Genomic DNA, 20,855 nt, shown 5'->3' with positions numbered 1-20,855 from the left:
ACGTAATTTTTCTATTTGGGTTCCTCTTAGTTTTAGATGAAGCCCTTCGGCTTCCACTTATGAATGTTCGCCAACGCTATGTGAAGGAAGTCTTCTGTGTTTGTTTTCTTTGAGAATTCCCCACATTTAATCATCTTTTATGTGATTGTGATATCACTTACATGATACTTAATATGCTCAAGCGGAGTTGTTGTTTGCAGCCCGATTAATCAGCGCACTTTGCCACTATTCCCCAAATCATTTTTCTCTGGCGCAGCTGTACCTGCTTGGTTCGAAGTATACCATATGCCTCCGCTAAAATTGAGTCTTGTAGAAAATTAAAATGCAGTGCAAGACTCTGGCTCTACATCTGCTTTAATTAGATGCTCATCTGTTCTCTTCTTTTGATCCATGTCTTAAATGCCACCTTTTGTGTCTGTCAACTTCATTTAGGCTCACTAGTAACTTTAAATTAAAGACTCCAAGAATCTCCTATTAGTACACTCATTGTTCCCTCTCTCCATGGTATTTTTTTTCCCCTAAGAATTTTAAGCAACTCCCTCCTAAAGAGTGTTGTCTTATCTCTCCCTTCAGTGAACTCGCTATCCACTCAGTTCTCTTAAACGGCACTTGGCTTGAGTAGCCACCTCGGATACAATTGAGCTCATGTTTCATTTCATATCACACTTCACAGCCCGCATGATTTTTTTTTTTTAACCGACAACCAACCACTTTGTATTGTTTAGTGCTGGTCAGCTTGTTTGCCCTTTTCTGGCATGAGTACTTTCTGAACTTCCTTTTTCCATCATATCCTCTTTACCACGGACTGTATGCCTAGTCGCCATTCAATCACAGAGGCATTTGAGTGATTGATTGTGAAGAGCGGGAATTAGTCCCACGCCAGTCTGATGAACCGCTCTACTCCCAATTGGCTCCTGTACTACTACATTGTCATTAAAATGTTTTCATACAAGCTGCATATGAAGTCTGAATATTAAGTTGTAACTTATTAGTTCGTGTGTGTTTGGGCAATGCCTTGTTATCATCATATAATATGGTCCCGAGGCTTCAAGTTTTACATGAAAAGACACATGGGTGTTTTTGAATTTGCTGTTTTCGGTATCAATGTTGACAGGGTATGTGTATGCTAAAGCAGAACCCATGTGGACTGTGAGGAAACTGGGATGGAATGAGTTTACTGGTGATATTAAAAACACACATTTCTGTTCAAATGCCTGTTTTTGTGCTCTAAAAAAATAAGACTGAGAAATATTTTTTTATCTTTTTTTTTTGCCTGTACAACTTTTTGAAAAAAAAAAAAAAAAATAGAGGCACCCGAGATAATTTGCCTGCAGTCTGCACATCTCTTCTAAATAGAGATGTGGCTGAGTTCAGAATTAGTAAATAGTCTAATTCAAACTCATTCAATTGTGAATCCCCCAAAATATTTATTTTAAACTGTATTTTATGTCCTTTGTAGTACATATTGTCAATTAAATAAAATTATTTCTGTGGTGTATAGTTACTGTATAACTTTGATATTCGCACTTGTGCCATGTTTTTCCGCTTACAATGCATTGTGGTATATCTTAACCTGTCGAGTGACCATCAATGCACATTACTTTTCCAAGTGCATTGTGGGTGATTTTGAGTGCACATTTTTCTCTTGGACAGTCAAACTGCCTTACCAAATTGTGTAACCCATTCATAGCGCACTAAATAGGCAATAGCCTGCACATTACGACATAGCCAGAGTTAGCTTTTTTGAAGTTAGTTTGAACTGAGTTGTGCTGTTTCCAGAAGACTTAAATGGTGGAACTGGTTCGGAAATTATTAATTATTATTATTTTTTTTTTTTTAATTCCACAAAAATCTGTCATTTGAGCAGGGTTGTGTTAGACCTCTTATACCTACTGGACATGCCAGGCCAGTAATGTTTCCAACAAATTATGATGCACTGCAAATCCAAATTTTGTTTTGAGTAGTTTATTATTTGTTCAGCATGCCTGTTTAAAGGTCTGTTAGTGAGGTATTTTGTTCTGAGTATACTCTGCAAGGAAATTCGTCAAATGTACTCATTGCAATCCCATTATTCTCGACAGGTACAAACTGATTCGACGGAGAGTGATCTGGCTAATAGGCCAGTGGATCTCAGTCAAATTCAAATCGGACCTTCGTCCATTACTCTACGAGGTCATCCTTAGTCTCATGCAGGATCCCGACTTGGTGGTAAGTCAGCTTGTAAAAATCCATACTGACACCAAGGGGTACAATTCAGTTTGGCTCGCCTGCGTACAATTTGTATTGCAATCGGGCTGTAGTGTTTTGTTTCTTACCTTGTTGAAAAAGTACCACACGCACACACACGCTCGCACGCTCAGAAGTGCTATTCGTTTTCTTGAACTACCAGCATGTCAATAAAATGACAAAAGAAAGTTTTTTTTCTTTCCCATTCATTAGACCACACAAGCTTGCTACAATATACCGTAATAGTTCACAAACAAAAATAAATAAGATGTGCACTTGGTTGCGTCATCCGCATTTAGTGACCATTTCCTATGTAATATTGAGCTGCATTTTGCAGGTAATAACTTTTGTAAGTACCTCTTAGCTTGTTGTTATGATGTAAGAATTACAGTCCGCGTTTGTTCATGGTCGCTGCGGTCATATTTTAAAAATACATTTGAAGATTCTACTAATTAAGGGAAATAAGAGTGCAACTCTCCCAACTTCCACATTCTCATTAATAGTGATGTGAGGGTAGGAGTTGTAATAACGGTAGTGATTTAAAAAATGCCTTTCTTGTTCCTTGCATGCTTGTGATGCTTGCACTTTTTTATGGTGTTTACTATTCAGCTGTGCAACAATGTGGAGAGTCAGAATAGCAGAGATAAAGTGATCAATGCAGCGGTACTTAGAATACTATGATGGTTGGGCAGATGATGGAGATAATCGTTGCACCATTTTTGAATGACCAGTAGTAGTACATGTAATGCAACTTTGGGTGTGTAATTACGGTATGCAAATAGTCCCTGAGCGCTTTAAAGTGTCTAGAACTGTGGATTATTGATTGACAGTTCAAGTATGTAGAGAGCTGAAGCTCCAATGATCCATGCTCTAATACTTTCAGACTGGAGAATCATATGACTTAAATTGCTTGCGTTACAGACTACAATTTAGTAAGTTTGGCAAAACTAAGAAAAATGTGCACTCAGAGGTTAAACTGTAATAGTAATGTAATAAGATGTTACTCTAAAAAGTCCATGTTCAACAAAGGTGCGTGTTTTTGAACAATATTTAAAAATATAAAATAAAATAATTTCAAGTGCAAGATGAGGATGAAATAGTCTTAGAAATGCTTATTTGTTTACGACGACCATGGGATCTGAAGATATGAGCAATATGATGCCTTACATAAATGACAAACTGTATTATTCATCCAGTTGAAACTATTTCATTGAAGATGTTAACTGAATGTCCCTTGAAGTTGGCTTCAGAACTCATTAGTTTTAAAGAGAAGACATGGGAGTGTTCAGCTGCGCTCTGTCGACGCAATAAGACACCAAAGAAATGCACATCAAAGACAACACATCGACTCTTTTCTCTCATTATGATGTTCTCCTGCTGCTTCCATGTTTAGGTTGTGCATACATTTTATGCAAATTCTAAAGATGAGCTAGGTGTCACTTTGTTTTTTTCCCCTCTCCCCAATCCCTTGGCATTTGTAGTGGGAGGCATTGATTTACTTTGAATTTATGGCTAAGCTTGATTTGAATATGTAAAGCCCGGGCGATATAGGAAACCGTTAATTACTTTGCCTCATCTGCAGGGGGGCTTTGAAGATGTTCAAATATGGATGTTCTCTTTATGGATCTGCAATGAAATGTGGTTGTGAACAGTCATTGCAGAAAAAATGTAATTGAGCAGCTACGAATTGAAGTGGATGACTAACCTGATTGAGGAAATGTAATGAACAAGCTTAACACTTGTATTGCCGTGTGCAGCTTTAAGTACCATAACCTCTCGTACTCATGTTTACGTTGCATTTTTAACCGTTATTTCCTTTGCCTTCATTCTGTCTTTATATGATGGCACAATGAAAGTTTTCACAGTCTGCTGGTGTTGACGGAAATTTCATCTGTTTTATGCTAAACTTGTAAAGGTAAATCAACTCCGCACTGCGTTGAAGCTTTTCTGTCTGGTTCAGTGAGCTTTGCCAAACTAATTTTCTCCCTCATTTAAACTTTATAACCAATGCATTTTTTCGTCACACAGATTGAGAATGATTATTAATGTGACACCAATTTTTCAGTTAGGTGCCCAGACAGATTGTTTTTTGTGACCCAGAGTGTTTTTTTTTTACCAATTCTCATCAAATTGTCTTCCACACTTTTCACACTAATTGAAATGTAGTTTGTTTGAATTATTAAGGGTAGTGCTGACAACATCTTCCTGGGGCTTGCTGCGTCGATCGTTGTTATGTAGCAAATGATGTGGTCATATACTCTCCCTAAAAGCTTATTCCAAACCTTGTAAGCCCCATTTTACCAATATGGATAACATTTGTCGTGAAAAAAAGAAAAAAAGTGCTGACTCATATTCTCGCTGGTTGAGGATAGGGGCTACAAAGCACTGACTGTAATGGACTTTTTACATCTCCCACCAATTTCTTCACTCGTTTACTTTCCTTAATTCCCCTCTTCCATCTGCTTGCTCTTCCCCCGAGTGTCATTACCAACTCCATCACTCTGACACGGCAAGATTGCACCCTTTGGTTATGAAAGTGGATAGTGGCGTGACTTTGGAAAGGCAAAGACATGTCTAACCAGAGATATTCACATAGATTTTACAAGAATGCTTCCTATATTGCAAGGAAACTCTTTGCACCACACCACTAAAATTATTTTTGAAGTGCTTTTTTGCTACGAATAGTTTAGGATTGAGACGAGGAAAGGGAATACTCCATTGCTTTTAAAATGCCAACATGCAGACCTCTTTGTTTTGCTTTTTTTCTTTATTCATTGCTTGTGAAAGAAAACACCATCCTTTTTAGTGTTTTTACTGCTGAGTACTCTCAAAAACTGTAAGTTGATTTTGAATGTGCTTGAAAAGTGCTTGCATTTGACCTTGGTGGAGGTATAAACCCCCCGGTCCTGTCAACTTTGCTAATGGATTGCTCTGACATTTGCTGCCCAGTCAATTAATGTGATGAAAACTTTTCATCTCCTTTCCACAATTTTTTTATACCTTACACAACTTCAAGCTTAGTTGGTGAGTATATCTTTTGTGCATCATTAGCCTGTTAACATTTAGCAGCTGGCATTGTTCTGCCATTGCAGGGAGTTTGTGTATGTTGCAGCTTACCATAGTTGACCTCATCTCGTGCTTATTTAGACAGGACATTTTGTTCGACTCTATCCACAGCCAAGCCTTTTTGCTTTCGTTGCTTGACACTGATATTCAACAATCACTTCCAAACAAAATTCTTAATCCATTATTTTTATATTGTATCTATACCTAATCAAGACTGAACTGATGAGAGGGGAAGTTGATTTATTTTTTTCTTGTGTTTTTTCTGATGTATTATTTTCCCCACAGGTGAGGATTGAGACAGCTACAACTCTGAAGCTCAATATCCTTTGAATAGTTACATGATTGATTGAATTACTCTCAAGGATTCCCAAAGTGTGGTACAACATCCCACTGTTTGCATGTTGCTTCCCTCTTTTGGTATGGAAATTAATCACTGCTGGAGTACAGTTCGCTTGTGATTAGTGGGGCAACGGATCATCTTAGATTCGCATGGATCAAGCACGACAGTTCAGGCCGGGCATGAACAGCGGAATGGTTGGTAGATAAAAAAAAAACAAAACAAAAAAAAAACACTGCATGCTCACATTTAGGCAACATGATTAGTCTGCATTCACGACAATAGCGACAAAGGAAGTTAAAAACCTTCATTGATCACGTAATTTGTATGTATGGGAGATTTGTGGTTTAACAAGTCAAACTAATACAGGATTTTTTTTTTCTGTCTCTTGTCCGGACACCGTCGTTCAGCCAGACATGTCAAGGAAGCTGCAAACATACTCAACAAACACGCCGCCTGCACAAATGCTAACTTCAAAATAAAGCTGACTAAGTCATTGATGCCAATGCAATATCCTTAGAAAACTTTTACCTTGAAGTTGGCCCGCGTGGTGGCATAATGGCTTCCTTGACTTACGTTTTCAACCATTTGGCTTACCTTATCGCAGTTTTAATTACATAGTTACCACCGACATCAACGCAACCCCATCCCAAAATCATATTCAGTTGCTAATTTAGGGCACTAACAAAGCAATAGAATTGAATACACCGTCATCGTATGATACGGCACAAGCCTTCTACGTTGTGGTTAGCAGCTAGCAGTTAGCATTGGCAACAAGTGCCCCTGCTGGTAGTTCAACAGCAACTCTCCATGTTTAAAGGAAGCGAATGTGCCTTAAATTGCACTTTGAGGTCTTTTTCATTGTAGAAAAAAAACACGCTAAATAAAACTTTGTCTTTATTTATCTCATAAAACACTTGCTCATTAAATGATTTCATGATAAGATTCAGTTCAAGATATCCTGCAGGCTATCTTATTTTATACACTGTACCACGCATAAAATAAGAATGCATCCTGCCTTATATCGTGTTACATTTACGTTCTTAAATGTAATCCTTTTTTTTCTTTAGATGATCTGAAAAACTATCCGATCCATGACTCATGATCCGTGATCAAGTAATTTTTTTTTATTCAACTCAGACCCATTATACTAATGTAGACCGTGGATTTTCTACAATCATACCTTTCTTGCTGTGACTGGCTATATTTCTTCAGTTTTACTCCAACCTTAACTCACCACCACCCGTCGATGACTTTGAGTTCCGGACAGAGCAGTTCCTCCCTGTGAGTACTTGTTTGGCATTTGTTCAAGTACATTTGTTTAAATTGTGCAAATATTCCCCGTATCTCTTTCCGACTCCACACAGTACTTGGAGTCCATCTTTGGGCTGCTTTTCCAGCTGTTGCAACAGGTGACAGAGTGTGACACCAAAATGCAGGTGCTCCATGTCATCTCCTGCGTCATTGAACGAGTCAACACGCAGGTGAGAATTGGCTGACTTGAGAAGCCTAGAATTTATCATTCATTTCAAGCAAAGAGAAATTTTATTGAGAGACCAATAGCGCAGTCTGTTTCTGCTTGGAAGAAACATCACTCAAAGTAATCACCCAGGGGGTCTTCCCGCAAAGGATCTCAATGATTTGTCATCCTGACAGTACTAACACAAATTACTTAAACTGCAAGTCTTTAGGCGGCTCTTGCATCGATGTCATTCCTCACTTAACCCTGTGGCGCAAATCCTCGTTTTTACCACAGTGATTTCATTCAACGCCATACCAAAAGGATTATATATTTTTGCATTCAATAAGTTGCCCTCAACCATGTCTGCCAACTCTCGGGGGGGGAAAAAGGAAGCTGACCCTCTTAATGACCTCCCCAGGCTCTTTTCAGATCCACTTTAAGCACCTTGCATTAAACGATGCCATGACTTCAATCTGTCACTGAAATGGCTTTCATCCATGTGAACTGTCAGTCTGGTTAAGTCTTCCCCCAGTCCCCGACCCTGACTAAACCTCCAGAGTCAGCGCGACTCTTATTAACATTCTAACCCTGCCAGAAAGGGATTTGGGCCCCACAAAGACTGTTGGGAGATTGAGGAAAAATGCACATTGTTTGGAAAAAATGTCAAAATGTTTGTTTTTGTGCTCAAATGTGTTATCTGAAGCATTTTTTGCTGGCTCAATATCTCCCACCGTCTTTTCCCTCTCCAATAAAGCTCCTTACAACGTTGTGTAATCAAGCAAAAGATCCCAGTGTGGGTTACGCAGCCCGTTCACAAAACCCTCACAAGGTACATGAACATTTAAAGCATTTCCCCCGCCTCTCCCCCAAGATTAAAAAAAAAAAGGTTAGAACTTAAATCTTGGCTATTTCTCTTGACATGTTTTGGGGTAAAATCCTCCAATTAGCCTCTGGCTTTTTAATAGCACATTTCATTATCAATGATGTGCAGTGAGGTTGACGTAGTGGGTTGCATATGCGGATTGCATTGTCATAATGACAGCACTTGGCACTTCATTTCACCTTTGAATGTAGCTGCTGTTTGAACCACTATAAATCACGAATGGGATGCTAAATATTAACACTGTCAAGGACATAATCATCTCCTGGAGGATTAAGGTGTTTTTTCGATTTGCTGCATAACAATCCATTCATCATTTCCCCCAGACGGTCCACATCAGTGATGGTGTGAACATGAGTTTAAATGTTTGTCGCTGTATTTGACTGGCGACCAGTCCAGGATGTAGTCACTGCAGTCAGCTGGGATGGGCTCCAGCGACCTTTAAACCTGAGCAGTGTAAATGCTATAGTAATTGCATGGATGATGCATGGCATTGTGTTCAGTCGAGGGGGCAACAATAGACACAAAATTGTCTCTGCTCCCTAGTAGTGTTGTGGAACCACTAATGTTGAGTTCAATCAGTTCTGTGATGATGGGTGACTTCCAAATTCTTCTAATTAAAAAGAAAGAAAAGAAATCAAAAGCAGGAACGTGAAGTGCAAAATATGAACTGTTCCAGGCTTAATGTGTTGACATCAAATCTTATATTGTACAGGCAAAATTGTCATTACCATTTCATACGAGTCATACGAGTGTAAATGAAAGGTAAAGCGACACGCCTTCTCTTCTCTGGGTTTTCTTCATCCTCATTATTAACTATTATTTACTATCGGCTGTAGAAAAAAAATAAATCATTAATTCTATTGCGAATATACCAAGCCACCAGATCCTTGATTCTGCATTCAGTATCACAAGTAGCCCTTTGTAGGTGGCTTTTATGTTTGTGCTCAGTCCTATAATTGCTTTACATCTTACAAGACTGTTTTTTTTTTATGTTTTAGATCCGACCATATGTCGGCTGTCTGGTGCAGTACTTGCCCCTGCTTTGGAAACAATCTGAAGACCACAACATGCTCCGATGTGCCATACTCACCACTCTTATTCACCTTGTGCAGGTCGGACCCGGACCTAATATGTTACCATGCTTGTTCTTGGATGTATTTTCATTCTATTGTAGTCCCTGCAAAACAACTCAAGGAACACAGTAGTCTCTCCTAATGAACATAATAATATCAGTCACCTTGACAATGATCTCTGCTGCAAAACACCATCTCATTTGTTACTCACACTATATAGTTAGTGTCATGCAGAAGTCACAGAGGGGCATGAACTGAACATAGTGGCATGTTTACACCCAATTATTGTCTTGTCACTATCTAGAAAAGGTTCTGTTGGCATTTTCAAAATGTTTTTTTTTTTTTTGTATATCACTAGATTAAAATAGATTTTAGTTACGGACTTCTACACATTACACACACTCTTACATGCCCTAATCGGACATGGGTTAATGAGACGAAAAATCCTCATTATCCTAAAACCATGTTCAAGCGTCAAACCTTAAGTGGTGCTGAGTAAAGCTCAAGGCAACACAGTGCTTTTCAAATGCCACTGAATTAGTGGCACTTTTCCGTGACAGGCTTACAGTACTTTTAAATTGGAGGCTATAAAATGCACATTGCTTTCAAAAGCAATTGTTGTGTCTTAGCAAATGTTGTTTGTTCAAGTTAAATCGATAGAATAGATACTGTCACGTGTGATTTAGTCCAAGCAATGCACGTACCCTGAATGCATCTAAAAGACAGTTAAGTTCTTTATAATTAAACAAATGGATATTTTAGTCCAAGATGCAGAAGTGAATCCCTTGAGATGATGTGGTGCACTAGGAATAAATGAGTCTGTGCTTTGTTCTACTGAACTTTACCTAACACTTGTTCCACTTCATTATTAGACGTTCTGCAAAGAAAATACATGAAGTTGAAAGTAGAGTTTTTAGACCACCCCATCAGACATTGATATTGTGTATCTGTTTTTTTTTTCCATGGCAGGGCCTTGGTGCGGAGAGCAAGAACCTTTACCCCTTCCTCCTTCCTGTCATCCAGCTAAGCACAGACGTCTCCCAACCACCTCACGTGTATTTGTTGGAGGATGGATTGGAGCTTTGGTACGATTCCTAACTGTGTGTTTTTTTTTTTTTTTTTTGTGTGGTCCACTCAATCCATCCTGTGCCACGGGGGAACATTTAATACGAAATCTTTCTTTGAGATCAATTATATTTGGAATAATTAGTTTCTTTGGGTTGTTTGTCTTTTATATCCGTGCAATTGGCTGGCAACCAATTCAGGGTGCGCCTTTAGCACAGTTATGCTAAGTTCAGACACATCGTAAATATCTTGTAAAGGTTGCTTTAAGTGGCGGAGAGGAGGGGAGCCTTCAGCAGAGGGGGAAAAAAAAGTGTGATCACGGCCAGTTGCGCTGGGTCTAACCAGTGAAAGGAAGCAGGAAGTAGTTTTAATTTTGGTATGTTGAAAACATATTAGACGCCTGCTTGCGATTAGATGCAGAAGAGAAAGATGCAGATGTAGTATGCACTGCATTACAAAGCTTACAGTCGTTTTTTGAGAAAATTAAAAGATTTATTGGGCGCTTTATTGGTCCAAGCAATACGGTATGAGTTTATTACGAAGCCATAAAATTTAAGTCGTGAACAAGAAGGATTTACAAACTGGACACGTCTTACACTCCATGGTAATGCCACTAATATAAAACATAAAAAACGAATCCACACAGCCAAGGTAGGAATTATCATGCAGCTTTTCGACAAGCATATGACACCTTGCCAAGCAGGCAGCTCGTCCAAGAAGATAGCAGCAGTCTTCTGGGATGAACAAAATTTCCCATTGAAATCAATTTGGTGTAATATGTTCTAGAGTCCAAACTTTGAAAATCATAAAATCTTTGTAACGGTAATTGGTAGCAGTCATACAAACACAAGCAGAAGTTAACCATTCTGTTGAATACAATAAATGTTCTCATATTTTAACAACGAGCAGTGATAAACACTACAGTACTGATGCAATGATGTGGATATATATAAGTGTAGTGATTTCTCCGGGATTGTCTGACTGTTTTGGTGATATTATAGACCCTTGGTGATGAAATTCCTTGCAATTGTTTATACAGCTTTTTCGCAACTTTGTTGCAGCCATCAACTTCAGAATGAGAGAGTACCTGCAAAAGACAGTTTGAGGATTAAATACTGTGTTTTTATAATATATTCAATTGACTAAAGGTTGAAAAAGATTTGCAAATTAGCAAATGATTATATTCTGTTTCCATTTACGTTTTACAAGGTGTCCCAACTTCAATGGAATTGGGATTTGTAAATGTACGTCAACCAAATGCTGACGCTTTCCACACCGGTTGTGGTAAACGGGTTCCCGCATGTCATTATGATTTAATTCTGCTCAGTTCTATGCAGTCAGTGGCATGGTCATGTCTTTTGATTTTATGTTTTGAAAGTACACTCTCATATAACCCTTTGCTGCACCTGCGAAAGGTTTGGCTGAGTGGTGGGGATTTTATTTCTTTTACAGGTGTTACCTTTGTTCTTGTCCTGCTGTCATCTCTTGTCTTTTTAACTCTTGTCCTTAATCTCCCTCTTCTTTGTGTTGCAGCCGAGCAGTGCAGGATTAGTGTGATGTAAGAGCTTGTGGCAAAAAAGACCCAGTTTCCGTCCTGTTCTTTTATCTTCTCCGATAAACAGTCCTGCTCAAAATATCCATTTGCTTGGTTTACAGTGAGGTTGTCATCCAATTCGGCTTTTATCTTCTGTCAACTTGCTCTGTTGATCCATATCAGTTATTTGCGATGTGCAAAATCAAATCTTTCCGCTCAAAGTCTCATACATTTTGAGTAAACTCCACACGCCTTTGGTAAGGTTGTTGAAGATAGACTGTTTTCCTCCAGTTCCAAATGTGTGAGTTTTGAGAGTTTTAATGAAAGGCTTATCATCTCCCTCGACCTGTCCCCCTCTTCTTGCAGGTACGTGACTTTGGAGAACAGTCCGGCCATCACCCCCGAGCTGCTCAGAATTTTCCAGAATATGTCAGCTCTACTGGGTGAGCTTCTGCTTCTTTGCTTTGGATTATTTCTCACTCCGTCAAATATCTCGACATACTTCATTCCTCAATTCACACATGTGTTTGATGCAACAAAGGCTTCATGGATATGCATGCATTCTGACGGCATGACAGATGTTTCTATCAGCACGCTATGAGCTGGGCTTGCCATGAACACGTCAAGGTCAAGTATGAGAGACACTGCCAGATGCTGGCAAAATGTACAGCATGACCAACTCCAATTTACAAAAAAGATAAAGATGTCCTTTATTAGTCCCACAATGGGGAAATTTGAGGTGTTACAGCAGCAAAGATATAGATCACACAGAGTCGGCGGCGTAATGTAGCCGTTAATGTATAACATTAGCAGCAGACATTCATAAAAAGCATGCAAATATACACAGTATAAACGTATCTAAGTGTAAGGAAACACTCCGAATGCCTGTCCATTATACAGAGGGGGAAACACTGTCATGATAAAAACTACTGAATGATTGAAAATATTGCAATGATAAAAGTACTGTAATGGTAAGAGTACCGAAATGATAGAAAGGTACTGCATAATAGAAAATACTGCAATGATAAAAGTACTGTAATGGTAAAAAGTACTGCAATGATAAAATATACTGCAATGGTAAAAGTACTGTAATAATAAAAGTACTGCAAGGATAGAAAAATACTGCAATGATAAAAGTACTGTAATAGTGAACGTCCTGCAATGGTAGAAATACTGCAGTGATAGAAGTACTGTTATAAGAATACTGTAATGGTAAACAAAATACATCATTGGTCAATATTTAAGTACACAATTGGCCGAAAGTACAAAAAAATACTTTTACTGTATTGTATGGTATTCCTAGGGGGGAATTCTCTCTCACTATGCTGTTGTGTATACTTTATAGTGTGCAATAGACCACAAAGAAACAATTCACACACTGAACTGCAGTCCACTGGTGAATGCTTACCAAATGGCACATCAAAATATTTTGTGAGTTTTTACCTCTAATTGTAGTTGATAAACTGTCTTTGATATTAATTAATGTTTCATTTGCCTTTACCTCAGTATTCTATAATGTGTAACAGATATAATATTGTTTGTTGTATTAAAGATTTGTTGTTGAAAAATACAGTAGAAAACGACCTTGAAAAAAAATCCAAATCATATCGCAATCACAATTGTTAGGAAAAAAATAGCAATTAGATAATTTTCTAAAATCATTCAGTCCTAGCTAAATGTTGAGCAGTAAATTATTTGTATTTATTATTATTATTATTATTTAATGAATTCTATACTCATGACAAATTGCACATCTTTAAATCGGTTGCTGAATGTGGTTAAAATGGCACACAGAAAAAAGCCATGTAATAATGTCATCGATTTTTTTTTTCATTATCTATTATAATAATCAACAAGAATAGTTTATGCACCTGCAGAAATAGCTGGCTATTGCCAGGCATTCATATTTTTAACATAGGATCCTGAATTACATCCAAATGACCTTCTACCAAGACTCTTAAATTTAACACCCTTAAATCTGTCGATGCCACATTTGTTAATGATATACCTTTCTGATAGGCAAGTGTGTAACAAAAAGAAACTCAACATCTTTGGTGGATAGAAGCTTTTTGGTTGTGAAGCAAAGCTCACATTTCCAAATTCATCTATATACTAATGTCTGAAGTCTTTGTATTTCACTCAAGAGTCAGAAAAAGTATTTATAAGCTAATAATAACAACTTTGCACATTCACGGACAATATCTCTTCCAAGCAGTCTGCGTCCTGTCGGACGTATGCAAACCTGGTTGTTCAGGCGGCAGTCGCATTGCAAAAAATTTTATTTAAAAAAATAAAAACGGAATTGAGTTGTGACCCGAGGACAGCTTGTATTTACAGAATGAGGAAGGAAAATTGGTGCGATCCTGTGTGATGAGCCTGGGTGTTACTACATCACACTTAAGCAGCCTGTCATGATTTTGCAGTAGTTGGCTATGCCGAGCTGTGTCGGCAGGCCAGTAACCGGTGGCAGATAGAAAGGAAGTGTGTGATTGAGCACCCGGGATGCTGCTGTGGTGAGGAACCGTATTGATTTGATGCTTCTGCCGCACAATGAATGAGGCAGACTAATATGAATACTGGTTTGGACTCATTGGCTTACTTGAGTGTTTGATCATTCATTCCCAGAATGAATTGGAATCCGTTAGATTTATGAGCAAAAGCTAGACAGGACCAGCCACAGATCTTATTCTTCCACTCTGCAGCTGCAGTGGGGTGACGTGTGGCTTGTGGGCCAAATGTGTTGAAAGCATTAAGATCCAACTTTGTTTGCCTTTCTAAAACCAAACCGCTGCTTTGGATCTTGAAATCGCCTTGTCTGAGATTGCGATTTCAGTCCCAAAACGATCAATTGTTCAGCCCTTCGAAATAGTGACTGTTCCTGCTGCGTGCTCTCTTTAGACCAAACTCCAATTCGTCTGTTGGTCCCCTGCTGTTTCAGCCTGTTGGTGATCGCAATGTGTAAGAAGTTGAGGTCAGATTGCCAAAAGCAGTGAGACAAGAAGAGCCATATGCTCCCTTAACATTACTAAACAGAAGGTCCGGAGTTTTTATCTCTTTTGTTGACCGTTGTTAGGGCGCCGGGTGCTGAAATTGTTATTTCGTGATCACAGCTCTAACAGCTGTTCGTTTGTCTGTTTTGTTGGCGGGTAACCTCGCATTGCCTGTATTATTCAATGGAAGGAAATATTCTTATCTCCTGTCCCATTCAGGTCTATCTAGTGATGTTGAAAGTGTGGGGAAGCTCGGCTTCCGCCACCGATGGCCCCTGCCAGACTCGACAACAATTCACTGACGTCCCGCTGGTTGCACGCCAACTCCAGCACTATAAGAAATGCAAACGAGCTGTTCTTGGCCATGGCTATTACATTGCTAGCATGACTTAACATCATAGGCTGTTGAGTTTGTCTCAAGGGTTCTATTTTTAACTTTAATTGCCAACCGGAGGTAAATACTCCAGCCAAAGTAACGAAGGCTGCTGGTTGCCCTCGACGACATGGTGAGGTTACACATGTGCCGTTATGTGCACGGCAACAACCCTCGGTCAAACCTTCTGTCTTGACTATCTCTGATACACTATTCTTGACGCGGGAGGAGTTTGTAAACAATATCTAAAATAAATTTTGAGGCGAGAGATCAATTTAATAATATTCTTGTGTTTTTTCTTTTTTTTTTTTCCAATTTGCAAACTCCCTCTGTAACTTTATTTGACTAAACATTTCCAAGTTTTGTAACCTTATCTACACAAAAGACTTCTAGCCTTAACTCTTGCATTGATTTTAATTTCTTTTTTTGTGAGGAAGTCACATTAGCACATTTAAAGCGCCTTAATTGCCTTGAATGCGCTTGCAAGGGCAAATCTCCAGTTGCTCTAATGAACGATAATAGCTCGGAATGATGGCAGCAGCTCAGGACGACTTAGCACATTTTTGAAAAAAAAAAAGCAATGAAAAAAAGTTAGTCACTTTGGTGCAGTAGACAGGAACATATGTTGGGCAATATTTTGGGAAGACAATTTTGAGCATCCATTTCCACATAAGTCTGTAGAAAATGCATGAAATTAACTTTCCTCTTGTATTTTTTTTTTTTGGTCAAACTAGTCAGTTATCACATTTGGCTCCTTTTTATCGCAGCATCCGGCGGTTCATTTATTTTTGCCCATGGAGAGCAGTGCAGAGATGTGGGCCATAGAAAAGCGTCTGGCTGGGATTGGTGTTGCAGCTTGCCAGGTATGTGGCCTGGCCTGCCTGATAAAAGAGCTGTGCTCCATCACCGCTAAACTGGAGCAACAAATTCCCTAATTAGAATGTCAAGAGCTTTGCCTTGGCCTGACTCAATGTGCACTTTTCTCTGTGTAATGCTGCCACCTCGCCCCTCAAGTAGGACGCTTTTCAGCCGCGTGTGGAGCACCGACAAGAAGACGCATAAACAGCAGCAGTTTGATTTTTTTTGTCGGCATTGGACTGACAGCTCAAGTGTTCATTAATCTAACAGGCGTTTTATTCAATGTTGCTTTTCTATGTGAGGAGTACTAGAATGCACTGCTTTGAAACAAATTAAGGGAGTGAATCCTAATAGCAACAGGCCACTTTGTAAAGCACTGCTCGTACTTTTCCAGGTTTGTAATTGCATACTCACAAAACAACTGGACCACATCGTTAAAAGCTTTGAATTTTAATTGCTTATGCTTTCTATTAAGTTTGCTAGTCTGGTTTATGAACACTTTGCATTTTGAAACAAGAATATGGACTATTTTCTCACAAAACAGAATTTAATACCTGAGCATGATGTACTTTTGTGTTGAGTGTAGTTTATTGCCCATTCTTAGCAGCAAAATGTCTTATGCTCCGACCATATATTTAAGTTTGTAATATACTTCAGTTGGAAGCGACTAGGAAGCAAAATTTGATCATTCATGTCTTTAATAGTGCTGGAATAAGACTTTGAAACCTGTATATTGTCTGCACGCATTACTTTCCGTAAAACGTGTCTTGTAAGATTGTTTGGATAAACGTAACTCATGGAGAGAAAAAAAAATCTGCAAAAACAGGACACCTACCTCATTGATACATTTGCATCAGTGTGAAGTGTTGTGGAATGGCTGCATTGAAATGAAAGCAAATTTGTTCACAATACTCAGACGGTGTGCTATTTTTTCAAGCTGTTTGTATTCATTCATGGACACCTGGGGTCTTCTGGCTTCATTTTTACTAGAAAATAGCAGAAAAAAAATCTTATCAAGTCCAGCCACCAATATTCTGAGATTCACGAACCTAATTTGAACCTAGAATGAGAATTCATTGTTTCCAACTTTTCACGTTAATATCTGCTTGAATTGTCATTCTTTAGGCCCTCGCAAACTAGTCCCGTAGTTTATCAGTAGTAGCCTTTGTTATAGTTGTCATGGGAGTAAAGGAGAGACAAATACCTTTATCACAAGTCAGTATGGACATTTATCTTTTGAAATAATATTTTTAAAGGAGCAAAATGAAATTGGGCTTCTTCAGACAGCAAGCTAGTTGAGACCGAATCAACAGTCCCTTTGCTTGTGCTCTAGTTGACTCAATTGATTTCATCAACAATCTTTTCCAACCAGAATTCAGAACAATTAAGTCATCATTAAAAGTATTTCCCTGATCAAATGCTCTCATCAAACTTTACTTCGGATTGTAACCCCCTCACCGCGAGTCAGTTCTCTGATGCCTTTGATCAGCTTTGCGGTCCCTCCTCAAATATAGGGCAACTAAACTCTTTGGTTCCACTCATCTTGTTGTAATATTTTGGATTCTGCGGCTCCATTAAAAATTATGGAAGACAGCGGCCATAGTTTAATGAGAGAACTTGTGCAGCTAAACAAAAATGCCACTGGTGAAAAAAAAAAAACGGCAGGTCTCTTATCAAATCTTAAGACTGTTGGCATTGTTACTAAAGCAAAGTGAAAGAGTCCCAAAGGGAACAATTGTCAAATCTTATCCAGGCAAATCATCATAATCCACATTCTCTATTTGAAACTATTGATTCTGCACTAAAGCCTCGTCAGCCAATTTGCAGTAATGATGGTCTTGTAGGTCTGAAAGGAAAATGGTTGCAATTTTGGCTTTTTATATTAAAGGAAGTATTTGCTATCACTGGTCAAGTCTATAAATGTGTACGCTGCCTCTCTCCCAAAGTCAGCTTGGATAGGCTGTGGCTCATCCACCACCCCTCATTCCCACTTTTGTATTCTTGTTGAAAAGTTTTAAGAGTAACTTCCAAAGGTTTCCGATAAAGTGCCACTTTGTTGGTTCTGCGCGATACGGAATGATGGTCAGATAACAGTTTTCATGATGTCCAAGCTCCTACAACAGCATCCCACGCTGTCCTCTATTCCCTGTCACACAGCTGCTATCCCACCTTGGAATTTACCTCCGTTTGTAGGTCAGTATGTTCTTCCCGTGCCACTCAATGACGATGCGAAAACTGTCGGAAATTCCCAGCTTTAATTGGCGGCGTGAAAGGGACTGTTTATACAAATTTGTCCGGAGTGTCCGTAGCTTAACGAGGATGGGTAAATCATGACTTCCTGTGACAAGCAGATACTTGCGGTTTATGTTCCTCTCAGCTTGTAGAGGTAAAACTGTCTCTGCAAAAATTCATGTCTTCAAAAAGGATGCATAAAAAAAAAACTAATGGGGAATTTAGTCACCCAATTCCTGACCTGCACACGTCTGTCGGAATCATTTCACCAGAAATGTACTCATTTACAAAAACATTCTGTTCATTAGCCAAGGTTGTCAGTACTTATTTGTAAAAAAAAAAAAAAAAAAGTAAGGGCATCTTGGGAGTTCTCAGTTGTCATCAATAGAAAGCTTCTTAGGTCTAATGAGGCATTTATGAGCTTAGCAGCGTATTTATTTTGATTTTGTTCTTTGTTGAGCTTGCAAACTTTTAAGAATACATGCAGGAGAAGGTGCAAAATGGAGATATGTGGTTTTCAACAGACGGTGACCATATACAATTACTTGCACAAGGGCGTTCATTTGCTCAGCGGTGTTGTGTACATGTGCTCGTCTTTTATCATGAGTGTCATATGTGACGCCAGGGTCATTTTGAGGTTTTTTTTTTTGCCTTTGCCTTGTTCCTGATCAAAACAAATGGCTTCTCGTGGTTAGGCATTTGTTGTTGTGAGGCGTCACTTCTACTCTTGTTTACAATCGCTTAGGATTACGAATGGCTTTCCGAAGTTTGCACTCTTCTCTGCATGCAAGTTTGGTGTCTGTTTGAAATGGATGCTTTCTCTTTGTGTGCTGTGATACAGTTCTGCTTAATGTGTTTTGTTGAGGTGAATATTCATGTGGCGACATAATGCTGATGAAAAAAAGCCTCAGGATTACACTGTGTACCTTTTATTTCTTTTGCCTCATTGTGGCTGGCTAGAGATTCCAAAAAAATATTGGATACTGTTTATCATATGTGTTCAATCCAAGCACCAAACACATAACTTATTAGATGTTGTTTATTATGTCTTTGCTTGAGGCAGAAGGCTCTTACCAAGTCCTCCCTTCATGTCCTCTGAAGCGTTCTATTTCCTGCAGATGTGCATCTTTGTACACTCGGTTCATATTAAGCTATCATTATTTTATATTTAAGCGTCCTCGAGCCTGTCAGCTAACTTTCTAGGTAAGCAGGTTTGTTGTAAATAAAAGTACTCCTTGGCTGATGTGTCTTACTTACCGCAGCTTCCGTTTTTTGCCAGGTACTATTTTCGTCTGGCTGATTTGATGACTTTCTACTCCTTGCGTTTTCAAGTTTCAAATCTACTATTATCTCATGGCTTCCTTTAAAATTACAGCTGTTCTAAAAAGTATTTTTAAATCAGTCAAAATAGTGAAGCACTACCCCTTTTTTTCCTTCATACGAAGTGTAATTTCATTACTCGTACCACCCAGTAGATGGCAGTGGCGCTCTTATTGTCAATGTAGGCGGGGGCTCTACGCTTTGCATTTTCAAATTGAAAAACCGAGTAAGTACCTCACAAAAAATTTTCGGGGCACAATGGAAATTTATCAAATCATGTATTTCTGCATAAGGTATATGAGGGATGAGACATCCATCCATCCATCATCTGTACCGCTTCTCCTCACTAGGGCCGCGGGGGGTGCTGGAGCCTATCCCAGCTATCTTCGGGCAGTAGGAGGGGGACACCCTGAACTGTTTGCCAGCCAATTGCAGGGGACACAGAGACGAACAACCATCCGCACTCACACTCATACCTAGGGGCAATTTAGAGTGTTCAATCGGCCTGCCATGCATGTTTTTGGAATGTGGGAGGAAACCCACGCAGGCACGGGGAGAACATGCAAACTCCACACAGGATGGCCGGAGCTGGGATTGAACCCACGCCCGATGCTGTCTCTCACTGTGAGGCCATCGTGCTAACCAGTCGGCCACCGTGCCGCCTGGGATGAGACATGTATAGACAAAATGATTCAATTCATTTGAAAATAAAACAAAGTTTTCAAATTGCAACTAATAGCAGCCAGGTAGAACATAGTCGCCTGGCAGAGTTCACAGAATGTGCTTGTAGAGTGCCTGAATTTGAGGGGGGAACAAACTGGCTGGCTTACCTTAAATATTCCCAAACAAAAAAGTCTGCTCAGTCAGTCAGTTGTTTTTTCTTGTGTAGGGTCATAAGCGGTCAAACTTCACAAAGGGCAGATCTTCTTTTGCCATATGCTATACGATATTAAATTTGATCTTGAGCAGTCTTCTATTTTCCTCATCAGAGTGCACCACTTGTCTCCCCACAGCCGCGTGTAATGATTTGTGTTCTTTAGCTCTGAAAGCATCTCTGCATTCTTTGAAGTACCGTGCTTCAGAAGAGGGTTGCCTGTGACAAAGGCTGACTTTTCTGCTTGCTTCTGCCCTTTGCAGTACTTGCAGTAAGTCCATCAGCGTTTCCTCAAATAAGAGCCACGGGAATCATTTCTGGCAGTTCAGATTAAACCAGTATTTCTTTCTGGGAACAGTTTTGCCTTCTTCAATAATGTTAGCGACAGCTTTCACTTCGGGTGCTACTTCTTCTTCCTCGTCTTGGTCTTCATCTTCTTATTTCCGCCTCGCTGGACGAGTCCTCCCTCACAAATCCCATTGCGTCGGGCTCTGCTGCATTTGGCCGTTTAAAATAATGACTAATGGGCTTTGTAGTCATTTTGTTATTTATTTATTTATTT

The 20,855-nt window shown here is 39.2% G+C and overlaps 1 protein-coding gene across 1 annotated transcript in view; it reads left to right on the top strand.

The window, feature by feature from the left end:
• ipo11 (importin 11) overlaps positions 1 to 20,855 on the top strand; it is a 95,166-nt gene that overhangs the window by 46,690 nt on the left and 27,621 nt on the right. Inside the window, exons 16-22 of the mRNA XM_088295039.1 lie at positions 2,082 to 2,208; positions 5,578 to 5,611; positions 6,873 to 6,913; positions 6,997 to 7,113; positions 8,973 to 9,086; positions 10,017 to 10,132; positions 12,013 to 12,089. Coding sequence (XP_088151165.1) covers positions 2,082 to 2,208; positions 5,578 to 5,611; positions 6,873 to 6,913; positions 6,997 to 7,113; positions 8,973 to 9,086; positions 10,017 to 10,132; positions 12,013 to 12,089 — 626 coding nt within the window. The remainder of the gene's footprint in view (positions 1 to 2,081; positions 2,209 to 5,577; positions 5,612 to 6,872; positions 6,914 to 6,996; positions 7,114 to 8,972; positions 9,087 to 10,016; positions 10,133 to 12,012; positions 12,090 to 20,855) is intronic.

The sequence above is a fragment of the Idiotropiscis lumnitzeri genome, chromosome 1, assembly GCF_059441095.1.
Source record: "Idiotropiscis lumnitzeri isolate Australia: NSW breed Sydney's pygmy pipehorse chromosome 1, RoL_Ilum_1.0, whole genome shotgun sequence".
Classification (NCBI taxonomy): domain Eukaryota; kingdom Metazoa; phylum Chordata; class Actinopteri; order Syngnathiformes; family Syngnathidae; genus Idiotropiscis; species Idiotropiscis lumnitzeri.
Note: the sequence above shows the minus strand (reverse complement) of the source record. Positions and strands in the feature narration are given on the sequence as shown.